The sequence below is a fragment of the Athene noctua genome, chromosome 1 (genome assembly GCF_965140245.1).
Source record: "Athene noctua chromosome 1, bAthNoc1.hap1.1, whole genome shotgun sequence".
In the NCBI taxonomy this organism is placed as follows: domain Eukaryota; kingdom Metazoa; phylum Chordata; class Aves; order Strigiformes; family Strigidae; genus Athene; species Athene noctua.
The window spans coordinates 69,732,248-69,757,693 of NC_134037.1; the positions used below are offsets into that span (position 1 = coordinate 69,732,248).

General features: G+C 42.4%; 1 protein-coding gene across 1 annotated transcript in view; it reads right to left on the reverse strand.

Annotated features, from left to right (window-relative positions):
• The window catches only part of SYNJ2 (synaptojanin 2), a 69,208-nt gene extending 58,517 nt beyond the window's left edge, over positions 1-10,691 (reverse strand). The window contains exons 1-2 of the mRNA XM_074896503.1: positions 10,203-10,691; positions 8-94 (exon numbers count right to left, since the gene is read on the reverse strand). Coding sequence (XP_074752604.1) covers positions 8-94; positions 10,203-10,323 — 208 coding nt within the window. The 5' untranslated portion in view covers positions 10,324-10,691. The remainder of the gene's footprint in view (positions 1-7; positions 95-10,202) is intronic.
• Positions 10,692-25,446: the final 14,755 nt, after the last annotated feature.

Here is a 25,446-nt window from a genome sequence, read left to right on the forward strand (position 1 = left end):
CACTTACCACATTTAAGCTGGAGCTCTCCTAAGCAGCCATAAGCATCCATGAGTTTTTCATACTGTCCTTTAATTGTATCCTTTTCTTCTGGAGCTGAGAAACAAAATGAAAGGCAGCAAACTTTAGTTTTCCAGTCTTTATAAAATTTTCAGATTGCTATTGCCTACACCAATGCTTCTCAGTTGATTTCATTCAGGAAACTACAGTACAAAGATAGGGTTAAAATGCTGTAAGAATACAGTGATTAAAAAGTGATTGGACAGAAATACATAGCCTCTCCACACACAACCCCAAAAGAAAGGGCACACACTACCTTTCCAAACAACATAATTGTTAGCAGTGTTCTTATTCTACGGTACAGACGTCACATCAGTTTCAGAATAAGCAAAGGAAGATACATGCACATGTAAACTTTACACCATTCTAAAATAAGAACAAAAATAATAATTTGTCTGTCCATAAGCTAAAATACCTTTTCCTGATGTGCAAAAAGAGATGGTTTCTGCTTCCAGATTCTCACAGTCTAATTTCAGACAGAATTGGATTTTTTTTATGCAAGATAACATAATTTGATGTAGACACATCAGGTGTTGATTTCAAGAATTAAAACATATTTTAGTGAAGTAAGATTTAGCTGATTAAAAATAAGTAAATAAAGGGTCAGATGCTGATGCTAGATTTGTGTAGTTCTACAACAATTGACTTCAACAGGCACAAACTGAACACTTAGGTTTTAAGCCAGAACATGGCCCAAACTTGTCACTAGCTACTTTAAAGTAAAACCAAAGTACTTCCTGAATAAGTCTGAGTTTTGTATATTATTTCCCAATGAGAAGGTTAGTCTCCTGAATGATGAAAACAGGCTGTGACCCTTAAATGTCCATTTACTTCTCAAACCATGGATAAACAGCAACATGGTACTTTTAAAGGTTAGCTAATACTTTACAATTCTATGTTCCCAATAAATTCAGCAATTTAAAAAAATCTGAAACCTCTGGGCATATAAAGGGTGAGCTGAACTGCCTGCAATGGATGATAGAACAGAAAAGAAAGCAACAGGCTTCTCTTTATAAACCTCAAGAGGCAAGCAACTCAGCTAGAAGCATGAAAAACAAATAAATATCCCGTATATCACCAACATTTTGAAGTGAAAGGAACAACAGTTCCACTTGCAGAGGCAACCCCCAAAGGAAACCAAACTATGTTTGTCTCAATTTTTGCACTCATGACAAATACAGCAGACTTGTTAATTTTTTCTTTATTTTTCCTATCAGACTTTCAAAACTTATCTATTCTGCTTTCCTAGAAACACTGAATCAGGAGAAACTACTAAAATGTTGATACCACACACACCAGTGAAGCAAAACATAAGCAACAGAAAGAGGATAAAGGGATTTTTACTGTGTAATGTAAACCTCTGGACAGAAACAAATATTCAGTAATGGCACCTCTTTAAGAGCTGAGACTCTGGAAGCTCATTTCTCTTTCGCTTCTAAAAAGAGATCACCAAAAATAATTTAGATAGGCTATTACAGTGTTTCATTTTTTAAAAGTCCCTGTAAAGCCTTCCTTATGTATTAAAAGAGGTTAAAAAAGCAATGTTTCACTTTCCGTGGCATCTTCACTAAGTTGATAAGAACAGCAACAACATACTTTTTTCTTAAATCTGTTCTCTGCTTTAAAAGTTTATTCTCGTTCCCTTTAAAACATAAAGGAAAAACCATTAAAAAAACTATTGCTCCAGGTTTTCCATCTTTAGGAAGAAATACCGAGTGGCAGAAACAGCAAGAAATTCAGATCTCAAACTGATGCAGGAGTTTGCAAACTTGCAGGCTAGGCATAACCTGAAAGCATTTAAAAGGCACCTTGAAAGCACAGTGATACTGTTCAAAACAGAATTACAGATTGGAAAGCTGTCTTTTAAACTGTCTGGTAAGAGAATGATCCAAAAGAATTAAATTTATTTCAGCGTGGAAATAAGCAACACACAACTCATGCTGCTAACAGCAAGAAGCACTGGCACGTACAGAACCCACCGAAGTTTCCCAGGTCAAGCCAGCAGCATCACACACACACCAGCCCCCGGCACAGGACTTTTCCAAACACACAAATAGCTGTGCTTTGCCAGCAGTGGTACAGAAATATGCCGTTGTTCTGGGCAGGCCATTTGACAGAACAGTTACCTGCAGAGTAGCATCAGTCAGGGCATCAGTTTCAGCAGAGCTGCCCAAAGGGAGGAGCAGGCTCTGAACACAAAGCTACAGGACAACTCTGAGCTGTGTTGTCACTCTGCTTGGTGAACAGCTTGCCAGTAACTTCTACCACATGGCAGATTCTGTTAATTATCCTAGGGTTCACTTTGTTCCCTGAAGCAATTGAGACGCGGAAACCAAAAAACCAACAAAGTGATCTTTCCTTGACACTTCCATGCACTCTAAAGATACAGCATGCTCTAAGACCTCACCTGTGGATAGTCCAAGAGGGAAGGAACATGCCAGTCTGACACAGCTATGCCTGTGGGTCATGCAAATGGAGAGCCCAGAATATGTTAGTGCATACAGACCAAATTTGTGTGGGAAAAAAAAAAAAAAAACAACACTTTTTATAGATATTGATGGAATTGGAAGACTCCTGTCTTATTATACTCCTTGATGTCGCACAAACTCCTGAGATGCACTGTGACCACCGCCATTTTGCGTGCGCCAGGGCAGGGGTCTCAGGCAGCAGGTCGGGCAGCAGGTCCCATACGCTGGACCCCCTCTTAAGGGTCTCGTGACTGGGGGGAGAACTCCCTCATGCCTCATAGCCCCCAGCCACCACGGCGCTGTCTCGCTCCATGCCCTGCCAGTGTGCAAGCGAGGATACAGGCAGCATCCCTCCAGCACTAGGAGGTCCTAGCTGGATTCTGACACCCCAGACAAATTTCTTAGGAGAAAGTGAGGGAGAACGAGGAGGAAACCTCAACAACCATTATAAAAAAGAAATACATAAAAAGGATGACTGAAATGTGACTTTAAAAGGACATTATTGCAGAGGGCTTGAGTCAAGTTTGAATCTTATTATTGAAAAGATATCTTTAAAATATTTTATTGAAATCTCAAATAACTGTCATCAAAACCTGGTCTGAAACATCTCCTAGAGTATTCGCAGATGGTGCTAGGACACAAGAGCCAGAATCAGAGCGTGACTAGACACAGAACAAAACTACCTGATATGCTACTGCCTTTGCTGGATGAAGAGAGTTAAAGGAAAAAGTTACAACAAAACTCTAAAGGACTGCTGGTGAACATGGAAAATATAAACTATATCTGACAAGTTTCAACAATATGGAAAATACTGTTTTAGCAACAACATTTGACAGCTAGATGTGTCCAAAGACATAGCACTTTTCTAATCTGTAACATAAAAATTACTTCCATTCTCTATTAAATGTTCCAGAGTCAGGGTTTTTATTCTGCAACAGCTTTCATAGAAATTCTGAAATGCAGAGGCAGTGAGAGCAGTCTGCTTGAAAACCTAGGACAAGGACTGGATGTTTAACTAAACTCTGCTCACATGTAAAATCCTTCCTCCTTCAAGCCAGACAGCTTGAGATACATACATGCATACATACATATATAGTTAATGCACTATACTGCTACAGAAGTTGATGAAACTCACAAAAAGGTTTTCTACTTGGAGACCATCGGATAACTACTTAGTAACTACTAAAGAATACACATAGTAAATAACCAAACTTCACTAAAGCTTTCCATCAATATTTTTAGTAATCTTTCCTTCCACTAAGCATGTAATTGAGTATCCACCCCTCTGCAATAATTGCCACAACAGTGTTGTGTTCATAACAGCTTTACAGACCTGTACATTACCTGAAATCCTCAAGCATTTTTCTTAATATCAATTATGTAAAATCTCCTGACACAATTTATATATAAGGTTGGCATGTTAGCTCAAAATTTTAACCTTTGCAAAACAAGAGGCACACAATAATTCAGTGAAACTAAACTACAATAAACTCAACTAAAAATGATCTAAAAATATTTTGGAACCAAGGAAAAACACCACAAAAAGACCTGTAAGTACATATACCACATGGCCTATCCAAGTGTGACTTCCTGCCTGTAAAAGCTGCAAATTCGATTTAGCAGGAACTGGCCAGACGTATGCTGTTTCCTTTGTTCAACCCTTCCTTAGGGCTGATACCCCAGACTTCGGTAGGAACCAACACATCTCTGAAACATATGGTGCCCAGAATGGTCAGCAACCAAAGGAAAGAGGGCAGAAAGGTATCAGTAGCTCCAAGTCCAACATTCAAGAGCTCCTGAAGAAAAGAGTCTGGGATCAGGTTACAGATTCTGGCTCTGCCCTCTTTCTTAAGTCGGATTCTGGAAGTATTTAGACACCTGCTTAGCTGTAGGTACCACTATACATGTATATTCTGAAGCATTTCTAAGTCCTTTTAGAAACCTAGGTTTGATATGATGGGGTCTCAGTAACTTATTTCCTTTATTTGTGTCATTCAGCATTTTGGAGGAAGAGATGTGAATTTTCCCCCAAAAGAGCAGATCTATAATCAAACAGAAATTTCATATACAAAAAACCCAAAAACATGTGAGGAAAAAAAAATACACATACCACCACCAGCATCTTACATAGAAATATGTTCAATGCCTGGTATTATATGAGTTTAGATAATTAACCTGCCTCCAAATTGTTTTCTGTCATCCAAATTCTGTTTTCTGTCCTCCTCAGACAGGCCTAAAGCACTTTGTTGTATTTTCATTATCTTTCATCACTAAAATCTTCCTGTTCACATTCAATTCAAGCTACAGAGACACTATACAAGTCATATTGTATTCTGAAGTACCATATAGGTCAAGCAACACAGAGCTGGGAAGAGGTCTGTGGTCAGAGTAACAGTTAAGACAGTCTGGAAATTCAAAATGTTAAGCAACATTTACCAGTTTTCTAGAAAGTGGTATTTCTGGTTGAAAACACAACAAACAAATCAAGAAAGTGGCATTTTGGAAAGATCACTTCACTGGCTTCCTGTATCAGATTGAAAACATTCTGTTTCTAGGGAGGGATTATGTTTTCATAGCTGCATACGTATATATGTATATTTTCACTCACAACCAAAGAAGAATGGACTCATAAAACCCCCAGGTTTTACTGGCCAGTGCTGTGGTCTGCAAGCAGTCAGGAACATAAAAGACGTCCGCAAGTCATTTCTCTGGGGCTTGACCATTATCTTTATGTGGTTCCTGTCACATATTACATATTTCAACATAACAGTGAGGGATCTGGTGTAGTTGGGAACTGTCAATGTTAGGTAAATGGTTGGACTGGATGATCTTCGAGGTCTTTTCCAACCTAGACAATTCTGTGATTTCTAACATAGAAACTTGTGGTCACTACAGACTAAACCAGCAAGCAGAATTTATACCTCAAAACCACTAACAATTTCCTAGCATAGATAATGAGTCTTGTAATCTACACTCTACATTTATATCAACACATCTTCCCTCTTCGGTGTACTCAATTTCCATTTCAACAACAGCAAAGGAACTGTAACACACCCTTGTTCCTATAACCTATAGCAGTGAATTTCAGCCTGAGAAAACATAGTTTGCAAGTGCCCATTGTCAGCATGACCAAGAAAAGCCAGGCTTCTGCTACATAGAATACTCCCACTACAAGTTTTGTAGGGATCCACAAATAGAAAAAGTGGACCACCTCTAAACTACAGAAAACTTCATAAAAATTTGTAATTGGATTATTTGATTTTTTAAAAAATTTTAACAAGTTTTAGGAATACAGATAGAATAGGGAGATTAGCTACATAAATATCCTGGCATAAGAGTAAGAACCAGTCATGCTGTAGGGCTCATTGTTTATAGTGTACAGGGCTTAGAAATACATTCACAATAAGTTTATGGAAGTATCGGCATTTGATTTCCTTACCTCACTCAGTGGTATAGTTATTCACCTAAACACAAAATTAAAGCTGGTTGTAAACAGTGAATGTATGTACAGCACAGAAACTACCTTCTGTACAAAAAGATACACAGGTAAATAATTGCCACTTCCTGGTTTTGCATCCCTCCCCCTGCAAGGCTGTACCCTGATTTCACTCAGCCGCATGAGAGAACCACACACATACCTGCAACTGGAAGCTGCAGAGGAGGCACAGAGCTGCTCTGCAGAGTGTACACACCCCTTAACTTTATATAAATTTGTCTCTAATGAAGGCTTACTTCCCAGATCTGTGGGTGAGTGTGGAGGAAAAACTTCAGCCATATTTGCAAAAACATACATTGTATCCGCTTTGAATTTCAGTATTTTCAAAACACCATGGTCATTTAGGGTCTGCTGTAACAGATGTTGTAGCATCCTTTAATAAAAGTAATGGGAGAATCAAAGTGCTTAACGAAAAACCCAAAATTCTGTGCACTCTTTGGCTCTGCCCTTGCAAAAGCATATTTTTATGCTGAATTTCAGTAGCAGAGCACTCCTTTTGACATCATTTCGCTGAGATTACCTGCTCTAATAAAGTTAAATAACTACATTTTCAGCACTATAGCCTTAGTTTAGTTCAGTGACTGCCTCGACAGCAGTTCAGAACTGCCTTGTGCATGTCACTTCATCTATAAACCATTAAAAACTGTAATGTGTTAAAAGTAGGAACAGCATTTGTATCTATACTTCTCGTATAAGCAAAAACTTCTAGATCAATGACAATTTTTCTTCATCCTTCATGACACTAAGTTTCTTCCATAGAATCCAATTACTGATGTTCTAGTTCAGAGAATTCCTGGAAGAATTGTTTCAGGTGGTCACCCATTCTTCTGGAGATGACTGAAGCTTCAGGGTTGCCAGTGGCAAAAAAAGCCTCTTGCAAAATGTGCTGTTAAAACAGTGAGCTTTATCCTCCACCCTACAGTGACATCATGAGAAGAAGAAGAAAAGCTCCCATCTTCAAAAACAGTATTTAATTTACGATGGAACATAAAACTGTTCTGTTGATATTACATCACTATACAGATTAAGGGGTTTGGGGTTCTATAGCTACATTTCCCACTGTAATTTTTGATTCCTTAATTTTTCCAAGTTTCTCAGGTTAGGTTTCCGTTACAGCCCAAGTGTTCTCGTTTTATAAATTGCTGACATCTCAGACAATCAGAGATCTCCACAATACTTTCCCACTACTGGTACCAAATGTGCAAATACTTAAAAGTATCAAATCTCTATATGTAATAAGGAAATTCTGAAATATAACCAATTTACAACTAAAATTGTCATCATGATCTGTATAACAAACTGAGAGGAAAAAGCATAAAGTCATCCATTCACAAGACAGCAACAAATTTTTGGTTTAGATATTTGAAAGGGTTTCTTTTAATTGAGTCTGACAGAAGTTTATGGCCTGTATAGACAAGTTTATACAAGTGTGTGGTTTTTCAGATTTCTTTTTTGTAACACCACTTCTAGGGTGATTCTCGCTCCCTTCTGCCACTTGAATTAGATTAAACCTAACATTTAAGTTTTTTCTAGTACAAAGGTATTATAGAAGCAATCAAACTGTCAAAAAAATGCAGATGTTATGCCTGTTCAAGGATTAAGAGACTCTTGATAATTATGGAAAAAAGAATTATGAAGGCTCTGAGGCCTTTGTTCTCCTACATGATTATTCTTCTCTACAGTTCTGTTGTCACAAGGATGCTACTGCAAAACTGCATAAACTGTTGTACAACTTAAGTGCTCCAGGTATATGTATCTGAATTTATTTAGTGTGGAAGTTTGCATAAGGCACAGTTGCATAATTCCTCATCACCACAGGCAAGCAATTTTTTTTTAAACTTTATTTTACAAATGGAAAATTAGACAGAGAAGCCAAAAACAACACAATCCTAGGGCTAGTATATCTGAAACCACACATAATACAAAGTGTTAACCTTTCACTGAAGAGCTCTGTGGTTAGTAACAACCTAAAGGCTTGTCAAACAAAACAGAATTAATGTTTCTGTTACCACCCTGGCTGTGGAGCTTCCTCTTCACAGTTCTTTTAAATTTAACATCACAATACCTACTGCTGGTTTTCCCTCCTTTTCTGGTCCTTTGCTGCATAAACAGAAGAAACAAACTAAACAGGCTCAACTAGATAAACTAGCTTGTCTCACAAGATAGGAACTAACCCAGGCAGGAAAAGAGAACCCAAATGAAATAAAATGACAGTTATTAACATGGAGTGGGCTGGATGCCAACGCATGCATGATTACAGTTACCTCAATAGGTGACACTGGACTTTCAAAAGGCATAGCAAACAGGCTTCTACACTAGCCACTATACAGATCACTACTTCAAAATTCTTCTAACACATTTTAAAAGAGACTATACAAATTCTCTAATCATTTTTAGCTATAGCAATTTGAATGGGGGACGGCAACACTGGGAAAGTAAAATCTATAGTAAATTGATGATACCCTTAATTACGGAGATCGCAAATAATCTTCCCAACTGCTGGTCATACAAATGACTCAGGGTCACTAGATGAATACTGGTCTCTGAGTTTATTCGTGGACATTGGCTTTAGGCAGTGGAGCTGCTTTAGATTTGTTTCAGAATAACGAAAATACAGACCAGAACTCACTGACGAGCTTTAACGCAACAGGTTTTTGAATCACTGAAAGTCCGTAAAATGCTGCTCAGTACTACCAGACTTTTTACTCTGTCAGTCCATAGAAAACTGACACAAAAAAACCCTATAAAAATGTAACATGTTAATGCCCACTACTACCAATGACTTTAACAAGAAAGTGAATCCCCGATGTATCACACAATACAAAATGCCCATCAAATAACATTTTAAAAACCCCACCACAACAACAAAAACCCCAAACACAAACCAAAACCACAGTGTGGCAATAAGAGAACTTTATCACAATAGTTGAAAATTTTTTCACTAACAGAATTACTCTTGTAAAAATCAGCTGCCACCTGAAGACCTTTTTGGTTTTCTTCATTCATCAAATTCCCAATACCCGAAAATGAGGCATTTTAATCTGGATGTCTTGCCACCATACATCATGGAAGATTCAGCTCAGTGGGTCCAGATCCTGAACTGACATTGTGGCTGACACTGTACAAAACACAACATACATACAGTTCTTACTACAAGGAGTTCACAGTTTAAGTCTTACCCTTTTCGTCTGAGCTGCTTGAATATGGACTCCTACTGTTATCTGCCAAACAACTTTAAGAACACAGCACAAGCACAACGTGTTCCCTGCATTACTTTTCGAACCTTACATTCTCAGTCGCCTCACTTTTCTTTGTCTGCCTCAACATTAGCATCGCATTAACCCATGGGTGGGAAGCACCAAAACACAAGATGAGACAACCCTGAGCACATTCACGACTTCCACTGCCCCTGGTGAGCCTGGAGCTCCTCCAGTAAGAGCCAGACACCCGAGCAACCATATACAGTGCAAACCACAAGGGCAAGGTATGGCACCACAGCAAGAAGCCGGGTTTTCCCTACAGGACATGAATATCAAGTCAGCCACCCGAAACAATCTCTGCTGTGAACAGGATGCCTACGCTGGTCGTTAGCACCCGCTGTAGCTGAACAGAAATTTCTTCAAGAGGCAGTGGGCCTCACCCCTTTAGCCGGGCCCTCTGCAGTCACTAAGGCGCACGCAAGGCTGCAGATACAAGGCCTGCAGGGCAAAGGTGCCCTGTGCCGACACCTCACAGCCACCAGGCAGGCGGGTGGCCTCTCCTTGCTCCTTCCACCCCGGCGCTGGCGAGGAGGCGAGAGGCATCCCGAGCAGAGAAAGAGTCGGTCAGATAGGGATCAGGCTTGGCGTCGCGCAGGGAGGAGATGCTGGGCAGCCCTCCACGCACGGCAGGGCACCGCGGGTCACCCCCAAACGGCAGCAAGCGGGCACACCTGGAGGGCCGAGCTGGAGGCCGGGGTCTAAAGCGAGGTGAGCGAGTTCCCTACGGTCCAGGGCTGGGCTCCCCGGGCCCCGGTGTGCGCTCTCCCCTCTACAGGAGAAAGTGCCCCAAACCTCCCGGGCACCCCCCGCAGGCCCCGGGCGCGCACCCACAGACACGCCACCTCCCCGCGCCACAGCCCCCCCCACAGGCACCGCGCGGGAAGCCGCCCGGCCCGGCCCGGCCAAGCCGGGGCACTTACTGAGCGCCGCCACGGTGCCGGCCTCCAGCAGCAGGCAGTCGTGGCGGGTGCGCGCCTCCAGCAGGGCGCTCGGCCCCGGCTCCTGCTTCCAGAGCAGCCGCAGCCCTTTGCTCAGAGCCATGGGGGCCGCTGGTCGCAGGGAGGAAAGAGCGAAGGGGCGGTGGCGACCCCCAGCGCGGGTGGCCAGAGAGCCGCCGTCTCCTCAAGCGCACGGAGCCCGGCGCTCGGGGGGCCGCCAGCACCCCCGCGCCCCCGCGGGAGCTCCGCCGAGCGCGGGGTCCCCGATCCTGGTAGCCCGCTGCTTCCCGGCGGCGAGGACGCCCAGGGAGGCGGGCAAGGGCGGCCGTGTGCCCTTCCCGGGCGCCGGTCACCTCAGGAGCCCTCCGAGAGCCCGTGAGGGAGCGGCCAGCGGGGAAGGGAGCCGAGAGTTGGCGGCTGCCGCCTCTCCCCGTCCCCCGCGGCAGGGCTGCTGCCTTCCCGGCGGGGAGTCCCCGGCTGCGGCCAGCGGGGCGGGAGCGACCTTCCCCTTTCCTCTCCGCCTTTCTCTCCCCACCCACAGCGCCCTGTAAACTTTCCAGAGTTAACTTTGTCCCTCCGGCTCCGGGGCTGCGGCTCCTCCTCCTCCTCCAGGACAGGTACAAGCCGGCGGCGGGGCGCCACCCCCCGCCCTGCCCGCCGGAGGAGGTGGAGCGGCGGCCACGACCGCCTGTGCCAGCCGCGTCGCGTTGCCGCTCCCGGCGAGGGTGCTGTGGGCCTCGGCCCGGCCCGGCGGTGCCGCTCCCCACCCCCCTCGGCGGCGCGTCCGGGCCGCGGCGGCCGAGGGGCAGCTCTGCGGCCAGCCCCGCCGCAGCGCCCAGCGGGCCCTCGCTCCGCCGTCGCGGCCGCACCGCGTGAGGGGAGGAGAGCCGGGCGGCCGGCCGCGAAACCGCCGACATGGCTTTCTGCGCCCGCGCGGCAGGCGGCGGCGGCTGCCCGGCGGTGCCCGGGGAGAGGCCGCGCTCCTTCCCGCCTCCTGCGAGGAGCGGCCGGCTGGGCCCCCTGCGCCCGGCGGGCTCCCCGCGCCGGCCGGAGCTGCCTCTCGGGGCGGCCGCGGCTGCGGGCGGCAGGAGGCGGCTCCTGCGGACACAGACCCGTCGGGCGCTGGGTGCGGCCCGCGGGCTTCGCGGAGCGGCCGGCCGGGCCCTGGCAGCGCCGCCCCGCCGGTCGTGAGCAAAAGGCACAAGGCACATCTTAGGTTGACTAGGTGTTAAAAAGTAGTGTTCCTTCACATAAAGTGTGCTGCTTTCCCCCCCCCCCCCCCCCCTTCTGATATTGCAGGATTCCCTCACAATTCCCTGTTGAGACTGCACAGTATAAAGTGCTAGTTTCGCCTAGTGTTCACCATAAGGAAAGGCTCGATGAGGTAGGCACAGGTACACCAATGTGCTCAGATGAGAGAAAATTTGCTCTAATTTCTAGCAGAGAGTGTAGGCCTATTCATACACAGGTATATCAAGCACAATTCTACATTGTTAATATGGCAGAATTATACTTTATATGTAGAGAAAACCGTGAAATTGAAAATAAACTACCATCTCTTACTATTGTCCCACATTAACGTTGAGGACATCAGTCATGGCTATGCTCTACCAGGTGGAATATAACAGTCCCTGCCCCCATTGAACCTGATCTAAACAAACATGTAAAGCAGGTACTGTCAGTCGCACACCTCTGTTTTATTCATTTAATTTTGGGTATGCTTATGGTGCCTTCTTAAAACAGAATTCTGAAAGGATCTGGTAGGGAAAGTGGGATTAGTGTTTGCATAGGGCTTTTTTTTCCCCCTTGATCCTATGTATGTAGGGTGAGATAAAGAGTGCTGGGTAATGTAAAATAAATTAACCAGAAACTGTAGAAATTTGAGGACCAGGGTGAAAAAAGCGAGAGCATACAGCTCAAGGCTTGGGGGTCTTGGAGGATGTTAGAAAGAGTGTGAATTAACCATTCTCAACTTTAAACAGAAAAGGGATGCCTTTCTTACAGCTGTCCTATGGGAATGACAGACCAAGAATCTGTTTGTATCTTTGTCATCTTTCACCATGACCTCTTGCCCTAGAGAAAAGTGCTTACTTGAGATGAAATACTGATAAAAAGTTGCCCTGGAACATGCAATTATGTATTTAAAAATAACAACAAACCCCCCCACTTTTGTGTATGTGTGTGTGTATGTTTGCCTTTGAGGAATGATTCTTCACAGTCCTCTTTAAACTCCATCATGAGAGTAAACTGTCATTTGGAGGACACTGGTATGTTGGTCTATTGCCTGTGCTTATAACTCGTTAGTAATTTTTGCTTTTCACTGCAAATTCCAAGAACACACAATTTAGGATTGTTAATAAAAAACTTACTGTCAGATCTGTTGGGCAAAATACCAGAGAAAGGACTGGTGCACCTGGGATAGTATTTTTTTCAGCACCTCAAATCAATATGAGGAGATGAAGATGTGAGAGGAAAACTCAGATGAAGGTGGAAAACTAGAAACCTTTAGCGGGGTGTATGACAAAGCACTGCTTCTATAGGTGGTTCTGTGAGTGAGTCTTCTTTAATCCATTACTAACAGGTCTTTTCAAAGGGTTCTGGTTGCAAAACATCCACAGCGTGGAAAGATGCATTTTTAAAGGTGTGATGTTGTGATTACTGAAAAAACAGTAAGTCACGTAATTGGACTTTGCATCACAGGGCAGTTACCTTAGAAATGTAAGACTGAGAAATCAACTATCAGAAAATGGTGGAGCGGTAAATAAAGCCTTACCATTTACGAACTTCCTTCACACAGAATGACATCCAAAGTAAGGGCTCCGATAGGAACCTTGCTCAGTATATTGCGAGGGCATGCAAAGATTTCTCTTGACTTATTTTATGGCACCAAAGAGGTTTTCATCTAACCAAACTGACCATGATTCAATGCATGAAAGTCCATTTTTAAGGGAAAATGTTGAGATTAACAGATCATCTTTTATCTGACATTTGGAGTTGAGCTGTCTTGCTTTGGAGCATTTGTATATTAGTATCATGAAAACCGATTAATTCCCATAGTCTTTTGACTTCCACAGCATGTTTTCACCCAGGTCACACGCTCTCATTAACTCCTCAGCACTTTTTTCATTTCATCCTCCTTTCTCAGTGGATTTTCCCTTTCCTTTAACCTTCTGCCTTGATAGTTTCGTCATATTCATTTCTTTGACCCTCTTCACACTCCCATCTCTGGTTCTTTATCACTCTTTTCACCCCCGAGCAGTCACATATGCTTTGCACTGCTTTCTGAATGTTCCTACAGCTAAATAGTGGGAGGTGACCTTCTGCTGCTGCCTTCAGCTGGGAGAAGCAACAGGTCAGTGGGCTATCTCTGCCATTCTGCATGCACAAAATAGTGGGAGTATTTTGGAGGGTGGAATATCTCTTGTCGGCAGTAGTGCTCCTTTGCTTTCCTTTTCTCCTTTCAACTCTGTTTCCAGCTCCTGTCTTTAGAGGAGGGGGAGGAAGATCCTTCTCTCTCCCTCTCAGAAGGGAAGGAATCCTTAAGATCTCATGTTTGCTGACTGCAGAACTATGTGAAATGCAGTTCAAACAAAACGGCAGCCCTGATATTTTAGAGTGCCAGCCTCCACGGTAGGAGGATACAGCCTTCAGCTACTAAATAAAGTTTAGTTTCCTGTTAACTCACCTGTGGCACAAATTGTGTTGAAGATAATGTTCAGTCTGTGTTTATACAGATTTTTATACACAGTTCTTTTGCTCTCATTAGAAATTCAGCTGTTATCTCAGCTGTAGAAATCACCTCAGTTACTTTCTGAACACTTCTACTTTCTTCCAAGACATTGTTCAGTTTGGCTCACATTTCCAGTCCCTTCCCCTCCCCAGCCCCTTGTTTACCTCTGAAGCATGCTATGCATTAGAACAACTCCTGCTCCTAGGTCTTTATGGTAATGAATGTTTACAGGGTCTGGATGGCTGCCTTAATGAAGAAGAGTCCTGCATGCTGATCTTAGCAGGTGGTGTTGTATGTTAGTCTGGAGACAGATCAGAAGAGGAACAACTGGGGTGTTACAAAACAGAGTTCAGGAGAACTAGGGAGAGCAGGGTGTATTGGGCTTTAGTTGTCTGCTGCCTGTCTGGAAGAGCTGTGTGAACACCATATCCCAGACTTTGGGGCATAGAATGGGTGAACGTCCCTGTAGTATTACTTGTCTGCCTTTATGTGCTACTGAGTGATCTTTGCAATCTGGGACTCTTGTACAAAAAAAGCTTTGGTGATACCCAGTAGAAACAAACAAAAAATAGCTGTGTCCAATATTATGCCACTGGAAGCTATGGTCATTTTTTTTAAAGCTCGGAGATTAAATATAGAAGATTACTTATGACAGCATTTCCTGACGATTTCTGGCCACTTGCACACAGCATCAGTGGTCACAAATTCCTCAGGAAATGTGTGTGCCCACAAGGTCATTGAAAACAGTTTGGGTTTTGCCTTTTATGAGAAACTTTGGACTTCAGTAAGTAAAGAAGAAATAGGGGAAATACCGCAGCATAGCTTTTCCTGCACATGACATTCAAAACAACCAGTAACTGCTGATAATATGCAAAACTTAATTGTTTTCACATTTTCGAGTTAATATTAGAATAACTTTTATTTAAAGCTGAATTTGCCACAGAGAAACATTTGCAACATTTGTAGGCTGAAGTGCTCAGAGTGTTGCTCTGAAAGTAGCTGTGGGGTTTTTATGTCACCTCTTACACTCAGTGAAATTGAGAGGAGAGCTTTCTATTCTAGTTGGTTACACTTGACTGTGTAAAGAACTTTGTGCGCAAAAGGCATCTGGTACTTTGTTAGAGAGACAGTCTGATACACTTTGAGCTAGGTCACTGTTTCTCAACAAATTCAACAGCATTTCGTTAAAAATAACTCTGAAGAGCATGAGAAGCACAAGTGATAAATTAGTATGCTTTATTTGTGTGTTTAGATTTTGACAAAGAACATTTAACCTTGCCATGAGTATGAGAGGAGTGATGCAGAGACATTTTCTTTGCTTAAGCCAGTGACAGTATTTTCAACATTCCACTCCTGTTTCCAACCTTTCCTGATGAGCAACCCTTGGGGTCTGTGATCCTTACAGCAGGAAAAAGAAACTTTTAATACTAGTATTTCTGTATCAGTATTACCCTTTGACCAATTATTTGGAAGGGAGAGGGGCAACTTAATAAAGCAGACCTGAGCTTCCAGTTCAGCAGGACACTATAACATATGCCTAACTTTATCAGTAGCCTAAATCTCACAGCTCCTTGCTTTGGTGAGACTTCACAAGTGAATAAACAGTGCAGGTTCAGCTGCTAAAGGTAGTTGGACTGGAAGCCAACTGGCTTTAGGTTCAGACTGAGTCAGGGCCTATCTGGCTGCCGGCTGTATCTCCAGATTGGCAGAAGACTGGGCTGTGAATTCAAGCTCTGAATGTATACCAGAAGTGGCTGAGAGATGCTCTGTCAGAGTGCTAACTGTTTTATAAATGCCGCTAATGAAAAATAGTGAGAGGTCAGTGGAATTTCTCACCTCCTTTTCCACTTATATTTTAACTGTCTGTGTGCTAAATAAAATCTGGAGAGGCAGACTGACTGCATTCACCGATACTAGCCTTTTATTGAGACTATTTTCAGTAACAGCAGCTGTTTTAAAGCTTAACTTTCTTCATCCCAAAACTATGTGCAGATGAGCAGCATTAGTCAGACAGCGTTTATTTAGGCAGTAATAGTGACCAGACAACGACAACCAGATAAAATTTTTATTCTCTCTTCTAGACTGACATGCTTATGATTAGTTGTAGGTATTCCTCTCTCATGTTCAAAGGACTATGAAGCCACAGAGTTTTCCACTGCTTCTTGCCTAATTTTCTAGAACTCCTGACAGGAAAACCAAAATGCTTAATAAAATAGAAAGTTCAAATTTAAAGTGAACTGCTTAATATCTACACAGACAGAGATGCAGCATGTATGTTGGCAGTTTTTCTCAGTGAGCGTATGCCTTTTCTTCTGTTGAAAATCAACAGTGAAAGCAGAGTTTCAGCATTACTGCGTATGAAGGGATATGGTTTTGATGAGGTGAAAAAGGCCTTCCTCTTGGCCATGAATCTACTATGAAGAAAACTCCAGAAGAGGCAGTCCCAGATTGCCTGTTGTGGCATTTCTCTAGTATATAGTGGCTACCATTGTCACAGACAGGGTACTGGAAGAGGCTGCCTGGTGCAGCAGTCATTCCTAACTTCATTCCTAAATAAGAATTGAACTGTTCTGTTGATACTCCATATTTATAAGAAGGAAGAACAGAATTTTACTGGTTGGTCAGAATCTGTGAGTTTCATTGTCTGTTGAGATGTCATAGCTAGCCAGACAGAAACAGATGAATACAAGGGTGGAAGAAGCAAGAATACAACAGAAACCTGGTTATGATACAGAAGATGAACCTGAAAGCTACATAATTTAAAAGAATAAAAACCACCCTTGTTTTTTTTAGACTAACCAAGTTATACAAAAATTGGAAAAGTTGAGGAGAAAATGCAGTCTGTCAAGTCACAGCAGGGCTTCATATATATATATATATATATATATATATGGATAATTTTGATGGTGCAGTACCCTTTATTTATTGAGGAAAATGTTAGCTTCTGATTCCTCTTACGACGAGGAATCTTTTGTAAATTAATTCTGTTAACATAAGAATCTTTAGTTATTTTGTCCTGTTGTGTAATACAGACTACACAGCAGAGAAAAGGAGCATAAAGAGCAGATGAGACCTATAATGAGGCACTTAAAAATGAGGGATGGGAAGAGAGGGCAAGGAGAATGGAGCTTCCATGCTCAATTCATAACTCTAATGTTAATTTATTTAAAGCTAATTGAACTATAGCCTGCCCTCGGTGTGCTCAGACATTCAAGAGAGAATAAGGGAACTCTGTGGAATTTCAGCATGTAAGCACTATTGGGACATAAATTAGTTTGAACATTCATAAGGATAATAGAGCACATTAACTGAGTTTATTTTCAGTGCTGGCTATTTACAGTTGTAGCATTTTATAATAGGATTTTGTTAGATGAGCACAGGTTCTGTTTTCACAGAAATGCATATATTAAAACAATGGGGGCTGACATTTTAAAGTAGTCTCACATTCCAGTTGTATTTTTTCTTGCATACATAACAAAGCTAAAGCAAAACTAAAGATATTTTATGAACATAAGTGAATGTTGGATACAACCTCCTCATGTAAAAGTTTCAGATTTACTCGAAGTAAAAAAAAGGGGTAAAAAATTAGATTGTTCTATTTGGAGGGCAACACTTTAATACAGTCAAATCATGACATCAATAGATTTTTAGAAGCTAAGTGCTTACCTTTGGAAATATGAACTTGTAACAAATTCACATTAAATCACTGCTTTCCAAAAGCAAAATAACTATGGAGAACACAAGGGGCAAAGGTCTATTGCTATTCTTTGACTCTTACTTCATCTTGTGTAAATCAATATATTATCAGCATCTTACTTTTTCATACTTTTCTTCAGAAAGATCTCAAAAGTCTTTAAAGCTACTTTAAGCACAGAGTATGGCAGCAGTCACCTGTCCACTAGCCCAGTGGAACACAACAGTTATCTAGCAACTGGTATGACCACCCTACAACTACTGAGAAAAGGAGCCTTAAATGTCTGAAACGAGTAGGTTAATTTCTCTAAATCTTAAATATAACCCAGAACTTCACTTCTCATATATAAGTTCCATAGGAAACATTCTCTAGGTGCAAGGTTCAGTATTTATTTGATGCATCTTTCTTAAGATACAGAATTTCTAGCTAGTGCCTTTGATAATGGATCACTGGTTGCATGCCAAATACTAACCCCCACAAAAAGCCATGTATTCAGTCACCCTCTCAAAGCAACGCAAACTGTCTTGCACAGATAGATTTGCTCTTCTATTATCATGTCAACATTTTTTCTGCTGCTGTTGTTTCTACTGCTACACATGTGGTGCCTTTAAACTGAAGTTAGGCCTGTTTCTCTCATTTCGTTTTATGAACAGATGCTTTGTGGTATTATGTCTCCTCATGCTTTAGAAAGGCCTGTCCGTTAATTTTCAGATTTAGGAGGGGTTTCAGACCAAAGAGCAAGGGGAGCAAGGAGAAGTAATAACACGTTTACATGAAGGAAGGAGAACAGATTAATTTACCTGGAAGACCGAGGGTTTGAAGTTTTTTTTAACTTTTTCATAAATTTTGAAAAATCTTGTAAAAATAGCATTGGGTGGTAAATCTCAGGTGTTCCTCTCCTTCTTAGAAGCTTTATGACAAGATGACTTAGACCGAATAGTCTGAAAAGACAGTGAATATGAGCTAGTTCAAATCAGAATATAGTTAACGGAGTTCCTCAGTGCAACACCAGCCACAAACTGAAGGGTAAAGAAAAAACAAACCAGTAAACTAGATCAAACTGGCTAAGGAGTCATGCTGTTTCACAGTCCCACAATTTATGGTGCATGCAGAGTGAGTAACATGTTTTTCTGGAAAGGAAAGGAGAATTGTAGAACAAGGTGTCATCTCTGCCAGTGCTGCTGTAAAGGGGTAGCTGACAAAATACCACAGAGTGTGGGAATGAGGGGAACAGACCAGAAAAGAAAGAGAAGGACTGAGAAGATACCATGGTTTGTAGTTATTTGAACAACCGTTTTGGTATGTTACATTATTATTAATGCACTGGTTAAGTCCATGGACTATATGCACAAGTAAACATAGATAGGCTCTCATTCTGCTTGCTAATCAGTGTTTGTTTTTTGACAGTTTGACATGTTTATTTGGGTGTGCCGTTCTGTTTCATTAAAACAAGATTTTGCATTGCTTTTTCAAAACCAATTGCCTATACTTCTAACTTGAGCTGTGTCCACTATTAACATATAAACCATGATGGGAGTTTGAGGTTGATTAAGAATGATACATTTGCACCCCAGGGTGCAGGTGGTTCAGATTTCACTGTGTCTGTAGCCATTATGCAATCCCTGCTAGCCTGGGGATTGGTCATGGCACACATGGCAAAAATGATTAGCCCATATAGGTGAGTAGGCTAGTCTAGGGCTCCCTGGCCCTGCTGACTGCAAATTGCAGGAATTAGAGCAACATTCTTTTGCAGCCTATTACCATTTTTTTCCTCTAAACTGGGAGGGATGGGGCTTAAAAATTACCGGGGTGTAAGGGAGATGAGAAACCGTCTTCCCCTGTAGTCTGCACTCTATTCCCAGGCCATTTCCTTGCTTTTGGTACCAGCCACCACTACAGGTGCCTCAGTTGTACCAGTGACTGGGGCAGGCTGGTGTGCGTGGGAAGGAGTGAGCACAGGCTGGGCAGTCTCAGCAGCTTGGTAAAGCAGGGTGTGGGGTGGAAAAGCTCAGCAAAGCTGTGGAGTTGGGGGGAAGCCAGCACCTGCGGTGTGAGAATTAGAGCGCCATGTAAAACAACCTTTGGAGGGGGCAGGGAAGGCTGGGTGTGACTGTGATGTTCATGTCTTCCCCTCTGAGCCACAAAGCCAAAAGTAACAGCCCAACTTCTGTCAGTCCGCTATGGGGCACCTCACGCAATGTCTGTTTGCCGCTGTTTTCATTACCTCCACTTCATTAACTCTTTGGATTGTCTTCCTTCCTGCCCTCATCACCAGCTTTATTTTCTGTTCCTTACACTGCCATTATGCTTCCTCTTCTTCCTCCTTGCTTCGTTCTCTGATGCTTTTTGTCCAACGGCTGATGCTTAGCTTCTGTTCTTAGAGATCCTGATGCACAAGGGATAGTTACTGCTTGGTTATCCCTGCAACTTGCTTCCTGTCTCTTTTGAAGAGATGAGTGCAATGACAGCTTTCCTGTGCTCTGCTTACAGATTAGCTATCTTGAATAATATTCCCTGCATATTTTGGTAGGAGTTCAGCTGAATTCCCTCTGTCCTCCTTCCAGAAATTTGAAATAGTCTTTGTCTGGTCCTAGAGATTTATTGCAAACTACATGGAAGGGCCAGAATCGGTGCATATCTTTTACATGTGGAAACAGTGATGCACAGAGTTCGTAGCATGCCTGAATAAAAACAGAGATGCTCAGTGAGCTTAAAAATGCTTCTTAGAACACAGAGTAACTAAAGTCAGTTTAATCCTAGAAGATGCCACGCAGAAGGCTGCCCTGATACAGGAACAGAAGTCCTGGATGGGCCAGGACACAAGATACTGCAGAGAAGCCTTTATAAAATGACTACTTTTAAGCAACCTGTTGCCTTAAGAGACAGATCTATGCATGCTGACTAGAAATACTAGATAAATATATTTTTTTATGATCATCTGCATGTGAACTGTTGCCAAGTGCTGGCTATTGAGTTTAACTTAGTGGTGGTTGGAGTCCCACAGGAGAAAACTCAAAGGTATCCTGGGGCAGATTTCTAGGGCTGTGTACTCACTGTGCCAGAAGCCACCTACACTCACATCCCCTGCCTGCCTTCAGGGCCATCAGCTGTCAAGCACAGCCTCTTTGGCAAGGCACAGAGCAGGACCAATATGCTCTTACAGAGTTTATGTAAGAGTTTAGCTGGCTCTCCACAGGGCCAGCCGAGGTATCGTTGCGTCCTGGGATTGAGGGGGCACCGGACAGTGATGGTGCAAGTCTGCTTGTCTTTCTCCCTGCTGTGGAAGAGTTTATCACCACACCTGTGTGCCACATGTACACCTGGAGCCAGCCAGGGTTCAGCAGTGGACCTGAGCTGATTACTGCTCTCTGGCTCCACAGCACTGAGAACCAGCCCGGAGACAAGTGTTGCTCTGCTGTCTGTGCAGCTGCCGGTGGCTGCACAAGCTTCCTTGCAACTGCCCAATACCATTTTACTAGTTGGTTGGTTGGGTTTTGGTTTTTTCCCCTGTGACACACAAAGCCCTTCAGGAAAGGTTGTTTTATTTTACTATTAAGAAATTACTTAAGGCCACTAGTTGTTTTTATTAGATACTGACACTAGATAATTATGATGCAAACCTAGCACCTCACTTGGAGCTGTTCCAGACAGACCTAAAACCACAGCTTTTCTGATCCCTTCTCTTCTAGGAGCAGACTCTCAATCCCCTCTGAAATCACTGCGGTCCCTGCAAGTTGCGTCTTTCTCATGCTGATTTTACACCATATTGGAACAGATCCCAACTCCTGCAGCCGTACTAGAGACTTATTTTACAGTACAGCAGTCTTTGGATAGCAACCTCCTCTTACTGACTGCAAATTTAGTTTACATTTTGGAACACTTTCATAAACACTTGAACTGTGGTTTTGTTTGCTTGGGATTCTTTTTTTGTTTACCTTCTGCCAAGCATTAAGACTGTGTTTATAAGCAGCAGCTAGACTGGCACTAGTTCTCAGCCCAGTAAAGTTCATCTATTGCCAAGTAAGCATAAACAGGCTCATTCTAGGAAAGAATTGTTCTATACCTACCTCTTTCCCAAAGTTTTGTCTTGGAAAAGAGAAAGTCCTTGCTGTAAGTTTGGTAGGTGGGATGTGGAACCAGCCAGAAAACTGTCACTACTTAAACAGGGAAGACAAATGAAGAGTTTCCTTACTTCTCAATTTTGTTTGCAGGCATAACAAGTCCTGAGTGGTGCAGTCCTTGTGAATGCGATCAGGTGGGAAAACTTTCTGGGGCAGTGTCAAGCTCAGCAACTCTATCCTAACAGCAAGCAGCCCGTTTTGTATTTTATACTATATTGCAACAGATGCTATGTTTAACTTTTCACTTCTCCTCCAACTGTTGAGTTTTTAAACAAAATCTTTACCAAGCTTAAAAATACTAGTTGGCTAGTCAGGAACTTGTCAACAATTAGAAGATTGTTCCTCACCTCTGTATGGCCTTCACTTTTGAGGCACCTTCACCTTTGGTAATAGTTTAACTTGGTGAATCATTATATTATTGCATGCACCGAACTTGACAATATCCTGTGTCTGACCTGAAAAGAATTTGATTTAAAATAATAAAATAAATATAAATAGATGAATGGTAGATAAACAGTGGCTGTCTCTTGTTTTGGGCTTCTGAAGGTCTGTGTTTCTAGCATGTCATTGGACATTATAGTGGCAGGTTTTGGGGGTTTTTTTAAAAGAGATTATCACATAAACATTTTAAGGGGCTTTAAGAAATGCCAGTAGATATTTCAGATTCCCAGTACAGTTGTGAGTACTGGTAGTACCGTAAGGGGATGACATCCTAGCCAAAGCCCTCCAGAATGGCAAAACATACTAGCAATGGCATCCTCCTGCCCTAGCAGGAGATGCATGCTCTCAGAGATGCCAACAGAGTGAATATGGTGCAATTTATGTTAGGAGTATAATACATTTTGATGGGTCCAGGAAGGTTTAGATGAGCAGGCGATGCATAAGGATCACATGGGAACAGGGAGATACTCTTTCCCCAAAATGTAAATCAGAGAAGTAAGCGTAGTGAAAGGATGCATTTAGTCTTTTAATTTAATAGGATTAAGAGATAAACTTCTATCTAGATTTACAAATATTACAGAGTTTGTGTTTTGCTGAGCTGTGTTTGAAACGGCAATATTATTTGTTAATTATTTTGATATTATTATTGTTCTAAGATAATTCATAGTCCTAGAAACTTCTACCACTCCTGTATACCAAAGGCTATAGAGTACAACGGCTAGTATCTTAATCAACCTAACTTAGTTCTCTTGATGTAAATACATATCTGAAAGAAGTCTGATAAATATTTACCTTCTGCATTGGAAGTACTATTATGTTTGCCATCCAGTTTCATACACAACTGTCACCATTTTTTTTAACAGACTGATTTTCTTCAGATACTCTACTGTAAGTGGTCACAAATAAAAAGTTTGCCCCTCAATTTATCAGTGGCCTGTTTTCAGTCCCTTTATCCTCTCCTTTGGTACTGAGAGGATGAGAGCACACTCTTCACAGTCCCCATTCTGTAAACTCCAGTCTGCTGTCCCACTATTTTTGAATCTTCTGTGGGTGATCAAATTCATTAGTCATTGAGACATCATATAATTGCAGGTGGATGTGGTGGGTGATATGACAAGCAATTTAATAGGTACTTCTTGCATGTATCAGAAACTTTACCACTGCAAACTGTCAGGAGCTCTGGAGTTAAGTATCAGCTGAGGGAGGTGGGGGGGGAGGCCCAAGGGAGAAGGAAGCAGGGTAAGGGTTGGGGATTGCAGTTTTGAATTTAGGTGAATTTCATCACCAAATTCCTTCCTCAGAATTTTCAGTTGGGTTCCATTCTCAGCACTCCTACCTTCTTGGCATGTGACAATTAATTTGTCCCTCAGTTTCTCTATCAGTGAGATACAGAGGGAATACAAACACATCCTGCCTGGTAAAGGTGTTTGACAGCAAAGGTAAAAAATATTTGTCCGTCCATCCATCCATCCATCCATCCATCCATCCATCCATCCATCCATCCCCACCCTAACATTTCCTGTGAGGAAGCCTATAGGAAAAATCACATACGTTCAAAGCACATTAATTTACTGAAATCAGTAACCAGAGAGCTCACCCAGTGCTTGCTTTCATATTGCTCCATTTTTTCCTATTTCAGGACAGACATTGTTGGTGGCCAGGAGGAAGTTTAAAGAAACACAGGGAGACAAGAGAAACATCAAACCACAGCCCATTCCCTTGGGCAGACACCCCCAGGCAGCTGTGTTTCAGTCCCAGGGCACTCGACCTGCTTCTGTTCAGATAATGTGCAGTGCTCTTCCTCCCCTAAGCCGAGTACCACGTCTACCGACACAGCTTTTCTGTCCCTCACTTCTCCATGTAAATGGGACTGCACAAGCCCACTGACTCCACAATGCCAGCATCAGGACCAAGTTTTCACCGATCCTAACTGCTTAAGATCATCCTTTCTAGGTAGTCCAGCACAGAAGCATTTTCCTAAGAGACATGTTATTGCTGAAAGTGCATAAGGGCTCCCAATGTTACCTATTTCTGGCAGGGACCCAACAGCTAAACAAAGTTAACTTAACCACTGCCCCTTCTCTCATTGCTTCTAACCTTTGGGCAGATCTTTTCAGGAAACTCTGAAAAGGAATTCAAAACGCTAAAGCAGACCTTTGCCTCCCCCCCGCTTTCTCTCTTTCCAGAATCACAGACTTTCTCTGCCTTTCCAAGCTCTTCAGGCAATGGTCTTCCACTGCTCCAAGCAAGCCTCTTCTAAGCTGGCCGATGACAAGGTCTCTCTTCTGTTTTCCCTCGCTTCTCCCCTTTCATTTATCAATTCTGTTAAGATGGTCGAAGAACCTGCCTGGTTACCAACCCACTTGGCAGATCAGTTTTCTCAGTTTGACGCCTTTCTTTGCAGACTTGTCAGCCCACAGGGATTGGCTCAGAAATCTTTAGCACGAATGCTGCACATTTCTATATATGTGCATACATGTGTATCACTTGTCCCCTATTTCTCGCTCTTGGCAAGTGTCTTTGGGGACAGGGTAATAACTAAGGTCAAATAAGTAACATGCAATTCAAAAGAAAACAAAGGGCTTAATATTTTTTTTAAAGTCTCCACAATCTTTATATTTTCTGTTACTTTTATACTCCTACCATTTATCATTATACTGCTGAGATTACATCTAACAAACCTATTTGAACTAGCAACTTAATTACATCCTTAAAATTCTACTTCATTATATGTTTTTTAGAAAAACTGTTTTTTGGAATAACAGTTCATCAAATCATTTGTTAGTCTGGGGAATGACATTTCGTAAGATAAAAGATACCAGTGAAGAATGTGTATTTGTGACTCAGATGTCCTTTAAAGTAGTATGGGTATAATTGATATTGCCACGCTTCAGGATGGGTGGATTGGTCTCCAGCTCCAGTCCCTATGCTTCTAATTCTATAAGGTGGTTCTTATTAGGGATTCTTCAGTCAGAAAAAAGGGTTTTTCTGCCCAAGTGGTTACCTCTCCTGTTCCATACTTGTTTGTTATTACACCAGTTAGTGTTAACTTTATCAAAAGAGTTATAGAAAAATATGGCAAGCATGTAGAGTGGAAAAAACAACCGACTGAAGACCCCCACACAACTCACCTTCCCCTGGTGTATGCTCATTCGTCTTGGTGTGAAGCACTCAGAAAGGCAGAAGCTGCAGTAGCAGGACGCCTGCCCAGCAAGTGCTTTGCTTGCTGCAGATGGCTGT